This window comes from Nelumbo lutea, chromosome 1 (genome assembly GCF_056320005.1).
Source record: "Nelumbo lutea isolate HS-2025 chromosome 1, American lotus-T2T, whole genome shotgun sequence".
NCBI classification, from domain to species: domain Eukaryota; kingdom Viridiplantae; phylum Streptophyta; class Magnoliopsida; order Proteales; family Nelumbonaceae; genus Nelumbo; species Nelumbo lutea.
Window position 1 is genome coordinate 74,760,936 of NC_142684.1, and position 21,671 is coordinate 74,782,606.

Genomic DNA, 21,671 nt, shown 5'->3' on the forward strand with positions numbered 1-21,671 from the left:
AAGAAAGCCAAACACGACTCCGCTCATTTCTCCTCTTGGCTCGACTTGGGTTCACGACTTCACGGATGTCCAGATATTTAAATATTTTCTACCGCTTTCGGCTTTACCGTTTTTAGCAGAATGGGATCTCTGTAGTACTTCGGGCGCAGGATGTAAGAAGGTTGCCGTGCTCTTGATAAATATATGCTGGATCCATAGTTCCATACAGAAACTGGGACCTTCCGTATCGTTGATCTACCTAATAGATGTACTATCTTGAACTCTCATTCTGAAATAACTAAAAAATGAACGGTGATGATGGAGATAGGGTTTCTGGCATATTGATTATAGGGTATGATGAATTATATGCATTCGTGGTGAGCTTATGATCTTATAATTCTAACGATGATGTGGATGGTCAACATGTAAGGGTTCGTTTGGTTAATAGCCAAAATTGGAATTAGAATGGTCTATTTCCTTCATCTATTTGGTTCAATTTATAGTTTGAATCAGATTTTCATTCTCAGGAGAGGGCGAGGGAAATGGCCATTCTCTTATATGGGAAATATCATTTCACTAGAAATAGGAATGGTATTTAGATTCCACCCAATGAAACACTTGAAATTCCAAACCCTATTCCCACACAGACCTTAAGATTCGTTGAGGGTGGACAACATTGGATTAGTGTTTTAAAAACCAACTTAGAGGCTGAACCATTTTTTCCTCCAGGTCACAGGTCATTGATTCATCTGTGCGCGTGTAAGTATTCATAAACATGTATTTTATCATCAAATAATGTATAATTATATTTCACATGAAATATTTTATATTTAAATTATGTATTCTAATTCAGTTTTAAATTTTTTATTTGTAAAAATATTTGAAAAAAAAATAATGCATTAGAACACAGATATTAAAAATTTATAAAAAATAATCACTTCAATTAGGCATCAGAGTGTAAAATTATAGTCTCCTAAATTTTACATACACAGTTAATATGCAACCTTGGACCCGGTCACTAGGTCGAATAGATCAACAGTGTAATCGTCCAGGTCAAATGGATTTTGACCAAATCAATGATTTTTTAACCTTCTCCGGATTTTATTCAAATCGGACGTAAATCTTAACCGAGTGACAGTTAAAACGGTTTAACTGATCGGATCAACGGCGGGTTAAAAACACTACATTGGATAATGCGTATGAGATTGAAGCCAAAGCCGAGGGGCCAAGAGTCCACCGATAGCACCGGCTTCAGCTGAGCGGATGATGAGGTCAACAGCATCAAATGGCACATGCCAGGTAAGATAGGATGGCTATTTCTCGTCTGACGTGGCACCGGATTAGCTGGTGTTTGGTCTTATTATTGACGCCGTCACTTCTTGTGGTCTGTACATCTCTCTCTAGAGTCTTGTCTCAGTCTCCCACCCACCAATAATTTCCAAGAAGAAGCTAGCTATCGTCTATATATTATCTACATCTATAAATAAGGCCACCTTCTACAATTCTCAAATCTTGCTCTTCATATACAAAAACCAGCTGCACAGAAACAATCAGATCAAGACTTAGAAGGAGAAGGAGACAAAGATGGGAAACTGTATGTGGCATGAATCGTCGATGACATGGGCCGGCGAGGATTGGGGCTCTCCGGCGTCCGACGGAATGTTTGTAAATGATTCTCCATATGGAGTCTTATCTGACAAATCGAGGAGGACGTCGGACACGGAGAAGGAGAGTCTATTGGGAGAAAAGATAGGCAACGCTAATACTTCCACGGAGGTAAAGATCAAGATCAGCAAGAAACAATTGGAAGAATTGCTTGGGAGAGTGGATGTACGGGGGCTGTCGGTAGAGCAAATCTTAGGCCAGTTACAGAAAGTTAGCGATCACTATCAAACAACGACACAGCATCGGAGTTGGAGACCCGCCCTACAAAGTATTCCGGAGTCCGTGACTGAGCAAAGTTGAGTTGCATTCTAAAATTCAAAGGAGATGATTGACGACGATAATCGGAGGAAATGATAATAAACTCACATCTCTCAGTTTCCTTAGTGTTATACAATTGACGTTAGGTGTTGGAAGGCTTTTGTAGTTTCTGCAGCTCATTGTACATACAGGTAGAGAAATTGGCTATTACCCTGTAAAGATTTTATACATAAAAAAAAAAAATAAAGATATCTCTTATATTCAACTCTCTCTCTCTCTCTCTCGTTTCATTTTGTTTTTTCATTTCTACTTCTGTTTTACATATCTCCGGCGAGAGTTCTGGCCGGTCCCAATCGGCCAGCAAGGCTGCAACTGCAGGACATACATGACCAAGTATGCCGTCAAACATCAGTAGCATTTTCTTGCGACAGCCAATAAAACACAAGTGGTGTTTGGCATGTCTTTTTATTCATCTTTTGGTTTGCCAAAAGCTCAAAAGATCAAAAATGGTCTTTGATGAATCGATTTTTGGTTGATGGTCAACTTTTTAGGCTAAGTACTTCGTCATTTGGTTTGCTTCGAAGTGGCCGATGATTTAGGCCGAAGTAGAGAACTTTGGTTGCTTAACTGCCTATGAGGTGTCAAGCTGCTTGTGAGGTGCCAAGCTTCCTAGGTGCCGAGCTGCCTGTGAGGTGCTGGGTTGACTGGGTGGCAAGCTACCTATGAGGCACTGAACTGACCAGGTGCAGGGCTGCCTATGAGGTGTTGGGCTAATCAAGTGCCGAACTGCCTAGTGCCGAGCTGAATTGATGAGCTTTGTTGCTCTTTAGAGACATGCAAGGAACCAAATGTCAGAGGACCCGGGGTGGCTAACCTGACGAGGTCGCTCTGATGCTTAAGTTAGTACTCTCATAGTAGACTGTGAGCCAAAAATTACAAAGTATTTGCTTCTAGGATTGGTGCCTTTATATAGGCATTGTTTGGTGTGGGCTTCACGCACCATATCCGAAATTTCTGCGAGGTCATCTAAGCGGTTTGAGATTCCTAGAGGTAACCGCCATGCACGTTGACCACCCTCCAGATCGTTCGACACGTGGGCCGACTTCCAAAGATCGTAGAAAACTTTGGTTGATGGTCAACTTTTTAGGCTAAGTACTTCGTCATTTGGTTTGCTTCCAAGTGGCCGATGATTTAGGCCGAAGTAGAGAACTTTGGTTGCCTAACTGCCTATGAGGTGTCAAGCTGCTTGTGAGGTGCCAAGCTTCCTAGGTGCCGAGCTGCCTGTGAGGTGCTGGGTTGACTGGGTGGCAAGCTGCCTATGAGGCACCGAGCTGACCAGGTGCAGGGCTGCCTATGAGGTGTTGGGCTAATCAGGTGTCGAGCTGCCTGGTGCCGAGCTGAATTGATGAGCTTTGTTGCTCTTTAGAGACATGCAAGGAACCAAATGTCAGAGGACACAGGGTGGCTAACCTGACGAGGTCGCTCCGATGCTTAAGTTAGTACTCTCATAGTAGACTGTGAGCCAAAAATTACAAAGTATGAGAGAGAGAATTTTCTTACTTGCTTGCCCCTCTTGCTTCTAGGATTGGTGCCTTTATATAGGCATTGTTTGGCGTGGGCTTCACGTACCATATCCGAGATTTCTGCGAGGTCCTCTAAGCGGTTTGAGATTCCTAGAGGTAATCGCCATGCACGTTGACCACCCTCCAGATCGTTCGACACGTGGGCCGACTTCCAAAGATCGTAGGAGTGTTAGGATAGGCATGCCAAATTCGTCGGCGAGCACGTCTTGCAAGTCGCCAGGTCGGTGCCTTGGCCAGGTTGCCAGCTCGTGCTTGTGCCAAACCGCCAGGTCGGTGCCTGTGCCAGGCCGCCAAGTCGTGCCTGTGCTAGGCTGCTAGGTCGCGCTTGGGCCAAGTCGTGCCTGGATCAGGCTGCCAGGTGGGACACCATTAACTTGGCTAAGACAAGTTGTTGCCAAAGTGGTTCCGAGTATCACCTATTTGTTCTGAGGTGCCATGTATCACAATATCATCAGAGGGCAAAATCCGCCTTCATCTGTTTTTTTTTTTTATGTTTTGTATTGTATAGGGCAAAATACTCGGAGGAGTGCACAGAAAGACCAAAAATTGAGAACTTTAAATGAAGCTTTTTGGTCTTTATGCACTGAAAATAGCCTTCTTCTCGACTGTTTTTAACAGCCCAATAGGTGCGCCTTCTTGTCTATTGGGTGGTTGAAAGATCCACATAGAAAGACTTGTCAAACAGTCCCATATTTAACACTGAATGATCTGGCTTTTATTTTTGCTGACATGTCCGTGTTCTATTGGGTGATGACCTTTTACAGATGCTCTGTTTTTTTCCTCAATCTCCTCGTAATTTAATTACCAACTTTTAGTTTTAGGTAGTGGAATGGTCACAACATACAATTATCCATCTAATCCTACACAGAAGATTTGTACAGTTAGTATTATAATTAACTATTAATCGTTTCTTGATAACAAAAAAGAAAACCAAAGAAAAAACTATGATAACAGAGACTTGGGAGTTGGGATCCGCTACGAGATCATGGACATGAAATTTTAAATGCACGAAGCGAGAAAGAAAAAGCACGGATGTTTGTTCCTCTAAATCTGGGCCTGCGCCTGCCTATCCAGTAAAGCCCAGATTTAGATGACTGGTTGTTGATTGCAATTGGCCACAAAATTGGACTCGACCAGAGGAATATCTAGAAAGCCGCGGAATTCAATTATCACTCTGGTCTCCGGCCCGGCCCGATCCCAATTCAAACTCTACGTTGCAACAGATTGTTGTTAGTTGTTTTTACACTACTTACACACGTACGGAGGAGCCGACCAGGCAAGAACTAACACAACTCATGAATAATGAGCGGCAACGTACCGCCAACCGACGATATGGTCCCCATGCCATGATCGTGATATGAAGCCTTTAATTTGTAGCTTTGATCTGATGGACGGCGGTACGCTTTCATCTGCTCTCTCTCTCTCTCATAACTCATTGAGTCAACTACCAGCACGTCTCTGTCTGGTCTCATATTCTTAGAAGAATGCAATAACGCCATTCAGTCACGAATATTCTAATATTTAAATTATTAATTTGGCGCAAATAATCCTAAATATCAGTTCCATTATATCACAATATCGATTAAGAGGTGGAATCTTTTTTTTTTTTTTTGGATATCAATGTGGGCCATGTGGCTTGGCTTTGATATTGGGCTTAGCCCAACATATAGGCATATACCCTACCCAACCCCGCTTATCACGTTCTTACTCAGTTGAAATCCATCCACTTCTCGGACAAGTTCAATTTGATCGACCGACCTAATTCCCCTGCTTCCTTGAAGGAGCGTAACTCAAAGTTATAATTAAGAGTAGAGGCGAGATGCGGATCAACTGAGAGAGGGTCGAGCCCATGGGCTTAATTAGGTTGTGTTTGGTACTACGTCACTTTTACTTTTAAGAATAAATTTTTTAAATTATCCCTATTGTTTAGCTAATTGACTAACTCGAAAAAATGAAATATTGAATTTTCTCTTTACCATTCTTCAAATTTTCAAAATAATACGAAAGAACAATAAATCAGATGGAATGGTAGAGCCCCTTCTCGAAACGATGAATGATTTGCCGATTGTTGGGTTAGTCATGAACAACTTGGAAACCCCTTCATCTCTGATCAAGAAGAAGATTAAACCAAAGATATAGAAAATGTTCCTTCCTTGCAATTTGCTTGGTTCTTGCCATTTCCTACAGAAAACAGAGAAAGAAAGTTGTGAAGGAATTATGGACTCTGTGATGCAGATGATCCTATAAGGGTATTGATGAAGGATGATTTGACCCAACCTATGAAACGGTGACACGTAGACGCTGACTTACCATAAGCGATAACCTAGAGTTGAAGCCCGGAGTGACTAAGTGCTAGGCCCACAAAGCAGCCCGCTACGTTACAGCTCACAAGGAGAAGAGTCCGCCGCGAGGCGAACTCCAGGTCCCCCATGCTATCTTTGAAGAGATACTCTGAGGCAACTATAGCTCGCGAGCTAAAGTTATTAGCTCGCCCGAGCTCCCTAGTAGACAAGTATTTCGAGGACCAATTTCACTAAGGGTAATCCTGGAGTGTTCCAAGCTCGCCACGAGATAGCTCACAAACGAGCCGCATTAACGCCCTCCAGGAAGCTTCCGACTGACAGACCGTATTGGTCAGACTACGCCATATCCTCTACTGACGGCGCAGTCCCAGTCCTTTCGACAGTCTACGTCCATGCCTCTCGTGCCTGCCACTTTGGAGATGTGTCACTCACCCGGGCGAAGCGTACACCACACCAGCCACCTGCGTAGCCCTGGCAGGTAACGGCTGTGGTAGGAGCCCAGTGGCAGTTATGCCCGACCTAATGTGAGTGTCCCTATAAAAGCCCTCAGGGCAGAAGGGAAACTTCTTCTTGAATCTCTGACCTCCTGAACATAGTGGTAACGCGCTATCCTCACTCTAAGCCTTCGTTCGCCTTTTGCTTCCTGCACACAATACTAACTTAAGCATCGAAGCGTTCCCGTCGGGAAACCCCTCGGGAGTTCTTCCTCTTTCCTCTCGTCTCAGGTACCTCTCAGGAGCCACGCGAGTGCCAGCTAGGAGTAACCGGATTGCGCTACATCATTTGGCGACGTCTGTGGGAAACGCTTCAAAAGGCCTTTCTCTCTAAACTTTCTCAGCTCTTTTGCTCCTTGAAACAGTCCAACGCTCATGGCTTCCTCTAGCAACGTCGGACGAAGCACAGAAATGGACAACTCCAGGGAACAACCCTAGTTTCCTACTGTCTGTATCGAACAGTTCACCGTCCCCCACTCTGCGGACGGAATCCCCAGCTTGAATGTGCCTCTCACAATGGCACCTGTCGTCACCCCACTCCCTGCTACAGTCGGAGCGACGTTCACCGAGCCTTCGGTCGTGCCCCCAACGGCCAGCTCAAACCAACTGGAGGACTTGATGCAGTGCATGCAGGCCATGCAGGTCCAAATGCAACAGTTCCAGCAACTTCAACTCTATCAACAGCGCGTACTACACCAGGTCTCCCAGTATCAGTATCAGTAGCAGTTCCCCCAACTGCCTCAACCTCAACTTCAGCAGTTCCCGCCTTGGCACCCAGCCTCACAGCAAGCTAAGTCTCGCCACGAAGACGAGCGCCCCTCAGGCCAAGGAGAGGTCCCCCAAAACCTCCCAATCTCACCGTAGGAGGATGGCTACCCCGATCTCACCGCGGGCGGACAGGTTGGGAGGACCCCAGCTCGCCAAGTCTACGTCACCTCGGCAGTCGAAGTTTGAAACCCTGCTCCTTGAGAACCAGTTCGAGGTCCTAGCAACGGATTCAAAGCAAGACCCCTCTGTCTGCAGCCATCACCAATAGACCGGGCTACTTCCTGCTCAAACCAGGATAGCACATAGGTGAGTAGTATGAATGTCGAGCCCACCAAGAAGTAGAGACGCAGCCGCCGAGCTCGCCAATCTGTCACCCGCGATTTGTCCGAGCTCATGGGCAAAGAAGAGGTAAGCTCAGCCGAAGCGAAAGCTCCCTTCCTCTCGGTTCCATCCCCCTGTCTTCCGAACTCCTGGCAGTCCTGATGCCCAAAGACTTCAAGCTCCCCCCTTCTTGACAAGTATGACGGGTCGTTTCACCCAAATGATCACGTGGATGCCTTTCAGTCACAGATGCACCTGGCGCGAGCTAGTGAGTCGTGTATGCGCGTGGCCTTCTCCACTACTTTTAGGAGAGCAGCCTGTACGTGGTACTAGAACTTGGCACCCGGGTCGATAAGAAGTTGGGTGCAGTTCGCACAAACCTTTACGTCCCACTTTGTTACTAGCAAGCGGTGTCTGTGAACTAAAGAAAGTCTCCTCAGCATAGTACAGAGAGAAGCAGAATCCATCGGAAGCTATATCAAGCAGTTCAATGATGCCTGTATGCAGATACCGTGCCTAGACCTCATCGTACGCCTTGCAGCAGCTAAGAAGGGTGTGACACACAAAGAGTTTAAATGGCACATGGTCGTCAACCAACCAGCGACCATAACCAAGTTCCTGAAGCTTGCGGACAGGTTCATAGCCACCAAAGAGGAGATCAACCAAAAGGGCGAGGGCATGCCCGTAAAAAGAAAGAGGGAAGGAGAGCTCTCCAATCAAGGAGACAGCCGAAAGAAAAAGGACACAGCTCAGGGGGCAAGGCCGGGTCAATTATTCCGACCTCCTGTAGCGGACCGAGCTGACTACAACCCACTGAACGCGAAACGGGCTGAAATTCTGATGACGATCAAGGATGCCCCGTACGTGAAGTGGCCACCCCGCCTAAGGGGGAATCCCAATGAAAGAAATAAGAATCTGTATTGTAGTTTTCACAAAGATCACGGTCACAGTACTGAGAGTTGTAAAAACCTCCGCGATGAGATAGAGGAGGTCATCTGTCACGGGTATCTAAGAAACTTTGTACAGAATAATAATAATAGTAATAAAACAGGTTGGCAAGGGGAGCGCGGTAAGGATGCTCCCGAGTCCAGCAGCAGGCCGGTCGAACAACCACAGAGGCTACCTCCGAAGGAGAGGCCAATCCAGGGAACCATCCACATGACAGTAGGAGGTTCGATCGTTGCGGGTTGCATTTCAGTAGTAGCTCAGGCGTCGGTTCACAAAGCCACACGGGAGGAGCAGAACCCCCCAAAGCGGCTGAGGACAGAAGAGCCATTTTTCTTCACAGAAGATGATGCGCGAGGGGTCCACTACCCCCACGATGGCACGTGGCCTTGTGTGGTCAGATTCAAGCACGACTTCTTGGTGGTCGCGACCCCCTCCCCCTACAATGCCATAGTAGGTTGACTGATCATCCATGTCTTATGGGTGGTGGTCTCCACTTACCATTTGGCTATGAATTTGCCAACCAACTTCGGTGTGGGAGTAGCGCGGGGTGACTAGCTTGAGTCCCGTAAGTGCTATGTCGCCGCCCTGAAGGGAAAAACCAAGGTAACCGATGACCTCGAGCTGGAGTGGCCTGTGGAGCAAGGTGAAGAATGAGTTGCGCCAACAGAAGAAACAGTCGTGGTTCCGACCTCAGCAGCGAACCCGGCTCGAACACTTCAGATCGGCGCTTTCGTTCAGGATCCTCTACTATCAGAACTAGTAAGTTTCTTACTTTAAAATTTAGATATTTTTGCATGGTCCGCAGCAGAGATGCCCGGTATAAACCCCGAACTCATAACTCACAAGCTGAACACTGATTTTGTAGTTAGGCCCGTTAGATAGAAGAAACGCAACCTAGCCCTGGAGCGATGGAAAGCGGTCGACGAGGAGGTCGATAAGCTCCTCGCAACTAACTTCATAAGAGAAGTCCATTACCCAAGCTGGGTATCCAACCCCATCCTGGTAAAGAAGGCCAACATAAAGTGGCGCATGTGTGTCGACTACACCGACCTAAACCGGGCCTACCCAAAAGACTGTTTCCCGCTCCCTAGAATTGACCGATTGGTGGACGCGACCTCAGGGCATGAGTTGCTAAGTTTCTTGGATGCCTATTCGGTTTATAACTAAATCAAGATGGACCCGGCAGATGCAGAAAAGACTACCTTTATCACGGAGTTTGGTCTATATTGTTATAAGGTTATGCCCTTCGAGTTGAAAAACGTAGGGGCAACCTTTCAAAGGCTTGTAAATAAGTTGTTTGCGCCATTAATTGGGAGAAAAGTAGAATGCTATGTAGATGACATGGTCGTCAAAACTCAATTCTCAGACTAATTAATACAAGATTTGCATTATGTTTTTGAAATTCTGCGCGTAAGTTTAATATGAGGCTGAACCCAAACAAGTGTGTGTTCGGTGTGACCTCGGGCAAGTTCCTAAGATACATCGTTAACTAGCGCGGCATCGAGGCCAACCTGGATAAGATTAAGGCCATTTTAGATATGAGACCACCCCGGAAGTTGAAGGAGGTTCAGAGGTTGAATGGCCATATAGCCACCCTAAGCCGCTTCATGTCTAAATTGGCAGACCGCTTTCTACCGTTCTTTAAGGCAATTAAGAGCAAAGGGTTCGATTGGACCCAAGATTGCCAGCTCGCGCTCGAAGAGCTCAAGAAATACCTCGCTAGTGTGTCGACCTTAACCCGACCCGAGGAGGGCGATGTTTTAGAACTGTACCTCTAGGCAAGCGACGAAGTGGTCAATTCGGTACTAATAAAGGAAGTAGATCGGATCCAATGACACATCTATTATGTTAGTAAATTATTTTAGGGAGTAGAGATGAGACACCCAGAGATAGAAAAGCTAGCATACGCGCTAGTAATTGTAGCTCAGAAGCTCCGCCTGTACTTCTAGGCTCACACTGTTATCGTTCTCACCGACAAACCTCTGAGGCAAGTCTTACTTAAGCCCGAGGTCTCTGGTCGGTTGACGAAGTGGGTCGTTGAGCTCAGCGAGTACGACCTCCAGTACAAGCCGCGAACTGCCATCAAGGCCCAAGCCTTGGCAGATTTTATAGCCGAATGCACATTCAGCTCCAAAGTTCCCAGGCCGGTTGAGCACGAGGCTCCCAGCTCGAATGAGCCCAAAGCTCCCAGGCCGATCGAGTTTGAACCCCATGAAGTAGCAGCCAGTGCGGCATCTCTCCTAGCTTGGCCAATCGCGAGCTGGGATGAGGAGCTTTGGATCCTTCACGTGGATGGCTCCTTAAGCCAACAGGGCAGCGGAGCCGGAATAGTTCTACACGGCCCAAGCGGCACAAAACTGGAATACGCACTATGCTTCGAGTTTGCGGCATCTAACAATGAAACAGAGTACGAGGCGTTGATAGCTGGGTTAGCCCTAGCCAGAGAAGTAAAAGCGAAGCACATAGTTATTTGCAGTGACTCCCAGCTTGTGGTTAACCAGGTCACCGACGAGTATGAAGCTCTCGAGCCAACCATGATTGCCTACTTGACCAAGGTTAGAGAGGCCCTGCTCGACTTCTAGTCACACTTCATCAAACAGATCCCTAGGTCGGAGAACGCTGAGGCCGACACCCTGTCCATGTTAGCCAGCACTAGTGACATCACCATGAGAACAGTGTACATAGAGGACCTGTCTTGGCCTAGTATTCTCAGGGGAGCAGAGGAGGTCGCTTCCGTCATTCAAGTAGAGTCGAGCTGGACTGACCCGCTCACGAGCTTCTTACTACATGGGACCCTCCCTGCAGATCGCAATGCGGCCAGAAGGGTGCAGCGCCAGGCAGCCAAATACGTCATGATAGATGAGCGGTTGTACAAGAAATCCTACACACTCCCCTATCTGCGTTGCTTGTGGCCTACCAAAGCCGAACTTGTACTCTGCAACACTCATGAGGGGTTGTGCGGCGGGCACTTGGGGGGCAGGGCCCTTGCCTAGAAAGCGCTTCGACAAGGGTATTATTGGCCAACAATGAAGGCAGACGCCATTGAACTCGTTAGAAAATGCGACAAATGTCAAAAACATGCCAATATCCACCACCAACCCGCTGCTGACCTCAAGTATCTCACCAGTCCGTGGCCCTTTGCACAATGGGGCATCGATCTATTTGGGCCATTCCCGCCGGCAACGGGTGGAAGGAAGTTCTTAGTGGTAGCAGTGGACTATTTTACCAAGTGGGTAGAAGTCGAACCCCTCATAACGATCACGGCCCGAAATGTTCAAAACTTCTTTTGGAAAAACATTGTATGTCACTTTGGATTACCTCGGGTATTGATTTTTTACAACGGCAAATAGTTTGAAGACATCAAATTCCATGACTGGTGCCAAGACATGGGAATTCGACAGAACTTTACTTCAGTCGCACACCCTCAAGCAAATGGTCAGGCAGAAGTAACGAACATAGCCATCCTCTACAGATTAAAGGCACGGCTGGACCGAGCTAAAGGATTATGGGCAGATGAACTACCCAGTGTTCTATGGGCGTACCGGACCACAGAGAAGACCGCCACGGGAGAAACACCCTTCAATCTCACCTTCGGCACTGAAGCAGTAATCCCTGTAGAGGTCAAAGTGCCCACGTTGCGATTAGAAGCATACAACAATCAGATGAACGAAGATGAGCTACATACCAACCTTGATCTACTTGACGAAGTAAGGGACCTCGCGTACATCAGAACCGTAGCGTAGTAGCAGAGAGTAGCTCGGTACTATAATGCCAGGGTCAAGAGGCAGAACCTCTGCGTTGGCGACCTGGTCCTTCGTAAAGTTATGGTACTTGAGCCCGACACGGGCAAGCTCGGGTCCAACTGGGAAGGCCCCTACCGAGTGAAGCGAGTGCTCAGGGAAGGAACGTACGAGCTTGAGACCCTTGAAGGGAAACAAGTAACTCGGGCATGGAATATCGTCAACTTGAGACAATACTACCCGTAACAACAAAGTAGCCCATGAGTCACTCCCAGAGCCTAAGGGCCAAAATGCCAAGCTAACACGACCTCGATGCTATAAGACCCATTCGCCTCCATAGAATGGGCAAATTTCAAGGGCAGACTATAAGGCACCCCCTCAGTCTAAGGGCCAAAACGCCAAGCTAACAAAGACCTCGGCATCAAGAAAGACCTAGCCACTTCAGTGGTGAAGGCAAAGTATGAAATATCAAAGGCATAAGCAGCTCGGGTTTAATCCTTACGAAGCATAGCTCATCTCAATATGTTGGTTGAACTGAGGAATAACCAACTGATGCATAGTTTGGGCGTACATGGTAATCACTTCGCTGTATACCATAGAGACGCCTTAAACGTTAAAGGACATATCAGGATAACGACTACTGAAAAGTCCTACTTCGGGCATGTAGCTCTAAAAAGTCAAGTGATGAGATTGCTTTAGTAAAAATAAAGGGAGTTCGTCATACTCAGAAGAAGGAAATAACTTTCATTGACACTTCAAAAAAAAAGAGAGAAGAAGAAAAATAACAAGTGCGGTAACCGAGCTAAACAGCTTGGGAAAAGTTTGAATATCATAGGGCACAATCGCTCAACCAAAGACTTGTGAAAGACCGGGTTTATGGCACGCAGAAGCCACCAGAAGCCCAGAGAAACGCCGCCTCAAGGATCCGCCGCCTCATCCTCTGGAGAGTCAGGCTCCTCTTCCTCCGCTTGGTCCACCGTCTCAAGAGACAGACCCTTCATAGTAATGCCGTTGAGGTTGAGTCCGGAAAACTTCTTCCAAACCAGTCACCGGCAAAGCTTAAACCCTGAGCGGTACGAACCATAACCGTACTCTGCCTGGAGGTCCTGAAATTCCTGGGAGTCTTTAAAATCCCAGACCGCTTTCTCTTGCTCAGCCTCCACCATCTAATCAAAGTTTTGAGTCCGATTTAGAAGAGTGGACTCCAAGTCCCATACCTGCTGCCTGAGGAGCTCCCTCTCCGCCGCCATCCTTGACGATTCCTCCCTGTAACGCATGCTCTCTTCAGAAAGCTGGGCGATTTGAGCCTCCTGGTCGTGAACGAGCAGCTCCTGAGACTCACTCCCCTTGCGGGTGTGATGGAGCTTGCCCCAGATCCGGTTGGGCTCTCCCTGGAGCTTCTGGTTGGCAGCCCGCTGGTCAAGGGCATTGACGCGATGGATGCGCATCTGGAGAGCCATGGCATGGATGGCAGAATTCACCTAATGACGGAAAAGAAGATCAGATGGCAGCAGAAAAGGGCGAAACAAGAGGGAAAAAGGGAAAAATGTCACTTACCACCATGCAATGGGCAAAGGCGAACGCAGAGAGATCCCTGGGCTCCATGTTTCCTTACTGGGCGATCTCATCATTAGTAATCGCCTTCCGACTCCTCCGGCAAGCCACCAGATAATCATTTACCCCTTCCCAGTTTCCCATTGGGAACCGGGGGTAAGGACGGGGCTAAAGGGGATTACAGGGAGCCTCCCCTGGCATTGGACATGATGGTTGCCAAAAGACGACAAGATATTGGTCCGACAAGAAACAAAATACATGTGTACATAATATTGTCACAAGGCACCACGCGACCTAAAAGGCCGACCTACCCGGGCTCAAGCCTGGCTGCACGAGCTTCTCCTCGGTCAAGTAGTCTAAGTAAAGGAAGCCTATCGATGCCCAGGACAACATCATTTTTTGACTTTCAGGGTCCAGCTCAGCCCCGGGGTCCTGGATGGCGCCCCTCCAAGCAGTGGGGAAGGGCCACCCCGCAGGGTTACGGACCACAAAGTAATCCCGCTTCCAGATGGGAATCTTATTCGGTAGCTCGTACAAGAACTTATAGCCACAACGGGGAGAGAGGTAATAAAAGCGCCTCTCCGAGGAACCCCAGGCACATCGTTCTTTATACAAAGGATAGAGACAAAAATATCAAGGTCCAAAGGAAAGCAGTACTCATAACACATGGATATAGTCCCAACCATGTTTCGAATGGCGTTGGGATGAAGCTGGTCAATGGTGACGTTGAAGTGATTTAACACCTCCACTATCAAGGGGTGCAGGGGGAGACGCATGCCAGCCTCGAGTTGTTCCTGGAAGATTACTATGTCATTGGGACCATTTTTCTAAGGGAAGTTGCTAGTAGGGAGGCTGTAAACCAGGTCCCCAGGGAGGCGAAAGTAGTGGATCAGAGACCTGAGTCTCTCCACTGTCATTAAGGAAGGGCCAAAGGTATCAGGTTCCCTCTCCTTACAAGTAGACACCATGTCGCCAATGGCCTCCCAAGCCTCCGGGATCTGCTTCCAGGCTCCCCCCGAGCTCGAGGGAGCATCATCATCCTGGCTATTGCCCCTATGATAGGTATGGTATGGGTACCCAGACATGGCTGAAGCAATTGGGACTCAGAATAGACGGAACAGAGCAGACTGAGGAACTCGGGTAGACTAGGTGAAGTGTGCGACCTCAGAATCCAAAGACAACAAGATGGCATGGGAGAAAATAGGGCCTGGGGGGGCCCCCTATTTATAGTCTCCACCCTTTCAAATTAATGGCCCAGATCAAAGCAGATCCAACGGTCCACGGCCACCCTGACCGCACGCCTTCTGAAAACCGAAGACGAATGGCGGCACGTCTTCCATAATTAAGGTAGTCACAGCCGCACGACGCTTGGAGTTAAAGGCCACCTCAGCACATTTTCGGAATCCGAAAAGTCAGGGAAGTCAGAAGATCTCTTGATTCTCGCAAATGCATTTAATGAGAATAGTCAATCAAGTTTGAATTTCGGTCAAATCAGTCCATTGCACTTCATAAACTCCCCGTGCTAAGGCGGTACTCTTAGCTCAAGGAGTGGGGGGCAACTGATGAAGGATGATTTGACCCAACCTATGAAACGGTGACACGTAGACGTCGACTTAGCATAAGCGACAGCCTAGCGTTGAAGCTCGGAGTGACTAAGTGGTGGGCCCATGAAGCAGCCCGCTACGTTACAACTCACAAGGAGAAGAGTCCGCCGCGAGGCGAACTCCAGGTCCCCCGTGCTATCTTTCAAGAGATACTTTGAGGCAACTGTAGCTCGCGAGCTAAAGTTATTAGCTCGCCCGAGCTCCCTAGCAGACAAGTATTTCGAGGACCAATTTCATTGAGGGTAATCCTGGAGTGTTCCAAGCTCGCCACGAGATAGCTCGCAAATGAGCCGCACTAGCGCCCTCCAGGAAGCTTCCGACTGACAGACCGTACTGGTCAGACTGCGCCATATCCTCTACTGACGGTGCAGTCCCAGTCCTTTCGACAGTCTGCGTCCATGCCTCTCGTGCCTGCCACTTTGGAGACGTGTCACTCACCCGGGCAAAGCGTACACCACACCGGCCACCTGCGCAGCTCTGGCAGGTAACGGCTGTGGCAGGAGCCCAGTGGCAGTTATGCCTGACCTAATGTGAGTGTCCCTATAAAAGCCCTCAGGGCAGAAGGGAAACTTCTTCTTGAATCTCTGACCTCCTAAACATAGTGGTAACGTGCTATCCTCACTCTTAGCCTTCGTTCTTCTTTTGCTTCCTGCACACAATACTAACTTAAGCATCGGAGCGTTCCCGCCGGGAAACCCCTCGGGAGTTCTTCCTCTTTCCTCTCGTCTCAGGTACCTCTCAGGAGCCACGCGAGTGCTAGCTAGGAGTAACTGGATTGCGCTACATCAGGTATCATTATATAGGGACTGAGCGAGGTGGAGGCCGATGGAGCTACATACGTTGCTAGAGTTCTTCTTAGCGGAGAATTGCAGGGGTTTTAGGGGTGAGGGATGAGAAGAAGATGAATCTCTTTGGAGAGGGATTCCTTCTGAAGGATTAACTTTGGGTTTTGTTCAATCCGTACTGGACAGGGATGGGTTCCCAAAACCTCAAAGCAATTAACAACTATAGCAGCCAGGAAGTCAGCTCTAGCGACTGGTTGAGTGAAGAAGACCCAAGTTTCAGACCCGAGGTGGTGGCTCTGAGAGAAATCAGGGCGATTGGTGGAGTGAAGAAGACCCATGGTTCAGACCTGAGGCGGTGGCTCTGAGAGAAATCAGGAAGTATTAGAAGAGTGGAGACGGCACCACCTCCTTTCCACCATTTTTCCAATGCAAATTGTCGATTACGTTTGAGTGGGGAGAACCGATTGGAGAAGGCACCACCTCCTCCCCACCAAATAATGTTGTTCACTAGAAATTCCCGAACAAAGTTGTACCGAGCAAAGTTATCTCTGGATGTAACTTGTCGATTACGTCCAATATTCACCAAAAATTCCCGGCTGACATTGCCATCGACGCAAACCACTTCTCAGTTCGAAGAGCCAACTATTTCAGCTCGAGATGCTCAGGAGATCAAAGCTCAACCATGATTACCTTGTTCTTCATCAATTGAGGTCGGCAATCTCCTCTTTTGCAAGGACGGAGGTAGAGAGAAAAAACAGAAGAAAAAAAAAATCTTTTATACACCTGACACCTTGCGGCAGATGATGGTTCAAACTGATCAGCTTCCATGGTTGAATATTCGTGAAGGTTTGCTCTTTAGATGGAATAAGCCTTGAACCAGTAGATCTGCTTCCGATGGTCCGTATGACTGAACCCATTTTCATATGAGAAATACAAACACCCCCCTCCTCCAACTGGTGGTGAAAGGAAGGGTATTATTGCCATTTTTCAAAATATAATAGTCATGTGGTTTGGCATATGAGTGGATTATGATGGAACCCTAATGAGTAATTAGCAGCAGGATGTTTTTGAGACAATATATAAATAATAAGGATAAAGTTAGTCAATTAAATAAAAAGTAACGATGTTTAAGAAAATTGCCCTACTATCAATATTTTAAGTTGGTTAATATAAATTTTTGAGAAATTTTCTTCTTACATCATACGGGATAATTAATTGTACTAAAAAAATATAGGTATTGGATTGGGTGTTGGCATACTATAAACACCAAATTTAATGTTTACATCAATGGGTTGTATTGACTAATTGTATTATCTTAAATTACCCTTATTTTACTGTTAAGGGCTAACAGAAACAAATGAACCCTTATTTTACTTTACTGTTAACTGCTAACAGAAACAAATGAATCCTCCACTATTCCTTAAATTTCAAAATAAAAAATTCAACCAAAGAGTTCCGGCTGCGAAACACACAACTCGTCCCCGAACAAAGCCTAGCAGACAAACTTTCTTCCTCTCTCTCTCTCTTACAGGGGTTTGGTGCCAAAATCGCCGCCACCACTATAACTTCCGGTAGCAGCGGCGATATTTTTCTTCCTCCTCACCTTCACCCCTCTGTGTTTGGATCTTTCAAAATCACTGCCGCTGCTGCAACTTATACGCTTATTACAACAACGGCGGTAATACACTGAGTGGAAGTTAGAGATATGTATCGCCTTCAAATTTAAGAGGTAGTTGCTCTATCAACTTCTCATAGGGGCTTTGACACATCTGTGCTTGGGGAGAGAGAACAGTTGGAGCTAGACCCGTAACATCTCCGCAATAGCAGCAGAGCTACTTCTTATCACCAAAGCATTGAATTGATTAGTTCAGGCATAATATCTGGCCGATCAGTATTATCAGCCTTTTCCTGATAAATTCAATCAAAACCCAAAACAAAAATAAAGAGCATAACACAGCCACAACATCAATCACACTATCCTATCCTGGGTCTGTTGGCGCTAATAGCGGAAAGTTTTGAATGCAAGGAGATACATTGTTCATTTTCTCCTACCTCTCAAACCTTAACCAACCTAAACCAGAGGCGGCGGCGACCTTCTCTCCCTCATATCTTCTCCAGCTCTATTTTGTCCCATCTTCCTCTCTCTCTCTCTCTCTCTCTCTCTCTCTCCATTTTTATTGTTCTTTCCCTCCCCCATCGAAATATTTCCCGATTTCTTACCGTTCATCATCCCTTAGAAGGTGGCACAACGGCAAGCAAACTGTGGCAAGGGAGATCGATCTCCTCTATCCTTTTTCGTTCATTTCTTTTTTTATTTTTTTTAGATTTTCTCTGATTTTTCTTCTCCTTTAGCCACCAAAATGTCTTTCCTGCCCCTTAGTTTTTAATCTTAGAATCACTGCTGCCACAGGGCGGTGACTTCCCCATTCTTTCCCCACATTTTTACTTCTCTTTTTCTTAAAGAATAATTGCAAGAATCTTCGTCCAAAAGAATGGTAATTCTCTGCCTTTCAATGGAGCAAATTGCCCATTTATATGCAAATACATCAAGAAAAATAGCAAGAATAAAAATTAGCAAGACTAAAAATTAGCAACTTCCTAAAAGTCTATATGCACAAAATCTTTCTAAATATCTTACAATATCTCTATTACTTTCCCTCAAGTTGGAGCATGTAGGACACGTATGCCCAACTTGCGAAGATGAAAATCAAACTATCGTCGGCCAAGTGCCTTTGTCAAAATGTTTGCCAACTAATTATAAGTCCGTACATGAGCAGTCTCAATAATTCGGTTTTGCAAGGCATCATGAACAAAGTGACAATCAACCTCTACATGTTTGGTGCGCTCATGAAACACCAGATTAATTGCAATATAAATAGCGGCTTGACTATCACAATGCAATTTCATAGGTCTAGGATGTTCCACCCCAAGGTCACGTAGAACACTCTTCAACCACTTCAATTCACACGTTGTGGCAGCCAGGGACCTGTACTCTGCTTCTGCAAATGAACGCGAGATGGTATGTTGCTTTTTGGTTTTTCAGGAAATAGGAGATCGTCCAAGCATCACAAAGTACGCAATCAAAGAGCGTCGTGTCAAAGGAAAACTATCCCAGTCGGAGTCACAATAAGCATATAGTCTGAGATCACTATTGGTGCTCAAAATGATACCCTGGCCCAGATTCACTTTGAGGTGTCAAACCACCTGTAGAGCTGCACCCAATGTTATTGTCGTGGTTGTTGCATAAATTGAGCCAATATATGCACATAATAGCAAAGCTCTGGCTGTGTTATAGTAAGATAGATTAATCTCCCGACTAGACATCGATATTTTTCTGGGTCATCAACCAACTTCCCGTTGGCCAGTGCGAGTCGATGATTTTGTTCTATGGGCAGATGAGCCAGTTTAGCTTCTAGCAATCCTGATTCTGAAATAATATCTAGTGCATACTTTCGTTGACAGAGAGATGATACTTTCATTGACAGAGATTGATGCCCTCATCTCCGGTTTAGCTCCTCCCAAGGTCTTTCATGTGAAAGCACCGACTCAGATACTGCTTGAATCGATGTATCATCTCTCCATTGTTTCCTCCCACAACAAGATCGTCAACATACAACAAAACATATAGTGTAGATCCGTCCTTTTGGTAAGTGAATAAAGAATAATTTGAGTGTGATTGAGTAAATCATATGTCTTCAAGGCCATGCCCAATTTGGCAAACCAGTTTCTGGGTGCCTGTCGTAATCTGTATAAAGATTTGCGCAAGCGACATACCTTTCCTTAATGTGTAGATGAGAAACCGGGCAACAATCGCATGTACACCTCTTCTGCCAAGTCACCATGCAAAAAAGCATCATGCACATCCATCTGATGAAGCTCCCACTTTCGTGCTGCCACTACAGCAAAAAACAACCGAATAGTCACCATCTTTGCCACTGGAGCGAATGTCTCATTATAATCTATCCCAGCCTTCTGATTGTTTCCTAAAATCACCAATCTAGCCTTGTATCTTTCGATCGTTCCATCTGAGTTATACTTGGTCTTGTACACCTATTTACACCCGATCGCTTGCTTCCCAGGGAGCAACGGTTCAAGAGTCCAGGTGCCATTACACTCAAGAGCTTCAATTTCCTCCTTCATTGCTTGTCTCCAATGTGGCTCACAAATTGCTTCTGAAAAATATGTAGGATCTTTCCCTACAGTTATAGCTGCCAAGAACGGTCTATGTCTCAAAGAAAAATTAGTACAAGTCACATAACGTGTAATAGGATAAGACACACCTAAGGAGTGGCATGATCAGCGAGGGGGGCATTGATGCACTGCGCTATGTGGCATACATAGTCCTTCAGCATCTCAGGAGAACGCCTTTCCCTACATCCTCGGCCAAGGTTTTCACCTTCATTGTTACTTTCCAAGTTCACGCCGCCCTCTCTCTGTTCATTAAGAACCTCACCACTCCCCCTTGCTTCCAGAGTCAAGTCTTAGAGAACGCCTTTGAATGGTTTACCATTCAAAGTATCTGCACTATCCAGCTCATTATCATCAAAGCATTGCACATCATCATTCAAAGTATCTACACTATTCAGAGAATACAATATCACGAGATACAAAGAACTCATTTGTATCTAAGTCATAGAGTCTCAATCATTTTTTGTCGAAAGGATACCCAACAAATATGCACCTTCGACTTCGAGAACCAAACTTGTCTTTGTCACGCCTTTGATAATGAGCATGACATAAACACCAAAAAACACGAATATGTTTGTAAGTTGGTTCCTTCCCAAACAACAATTCACAAGGACTCTTTCCATCAAGTAAAGGACTTGGAGTACGGTTAATCAGATATCCTACAGTCAACACACATTCATCCCAAAAACTCACTAATAAATTTGCCTGAAAACGCAAAGAGCGCGCAACATTCAGAATATGGCGATGCTTGCGTTCCACCCTACCATTTTGCTGAGGTGCCCCAACACATGATGTTTGGTGAATAATGCCATGAATATCACAATAATTAATCAAGGCTACAAATTTTGACCCATTATCACTCCTTATTACCCGAACCTTACTGTCAAATTGGGTCATTACCATGGCACAAAATTTCACAATGTTAGCATTAACTTCACTCTTTTCTGCCATCAAATAAATCTACACTACCCGTGAGTAATCATCAACGATGGTCAAAAAGTATATAGCACCACATGAAGCAGGAGTACGGTATGGTCCCCAAACATCGCAATGAATCAAGGCAAAAGGTGCATAAGCTTTATTATGGCTCAAAGGAAACACATCATGGGTTTGTTTAGCTCTTAAACAAATATCACATAACTCACTGTGTGTTTCTTGACTAACAATTTTATTTTTAATAGTAAGAAGTAGACTAACAACTCGTTTTGAGGGGTGTCCCATTCACCTGTGCCACAGTTCATATGAGTCCATCTTCACCAGTCTGCATGCACCAGTCCTTGCCACACAGTGCCAAAGATAGACCCCATCACGCTTCTCACCCACACCAATCACTATCCTCGAAGTGGGGTCCTCATTACACATAATTTGTCAGAAAACGTGACTGTACATTTTAATTCATCAATAAATTGAGACATAGATATCAAATTGCAACTCAAGTTGGGAACATATAAAACATGTTTTAAGATCAATCCTTTCTCAAG

At 46.0% G+C, this 21,671-nt stretch overlaps 1 protein-coding gene across 1 annotated transcript; it reads left to right on the top strand.

Annotated features, from left to right (window-relative positions):
* The first annotated feature begins 1,473 nt into the window (after positions 1-1,473).
* Positions 1,474-2,167, top strand: LOC148875393 (uncharacterized). Its single transcript, XM_088979984.1, has one exon. It carries the CDS (start codon positions 1,564-1,566, stop codon positions 1,942-1,944), a length of 381 nt encoding a protein of 126 aa, XP_088836110.1. The 5' UTR covers positions 1,474-1,563; the 3' UTR covers positions 1,945-2,167.
* The last annotated feature ends 19,504 nt before the right edge of the window (positions 2,168-21,671 follow it).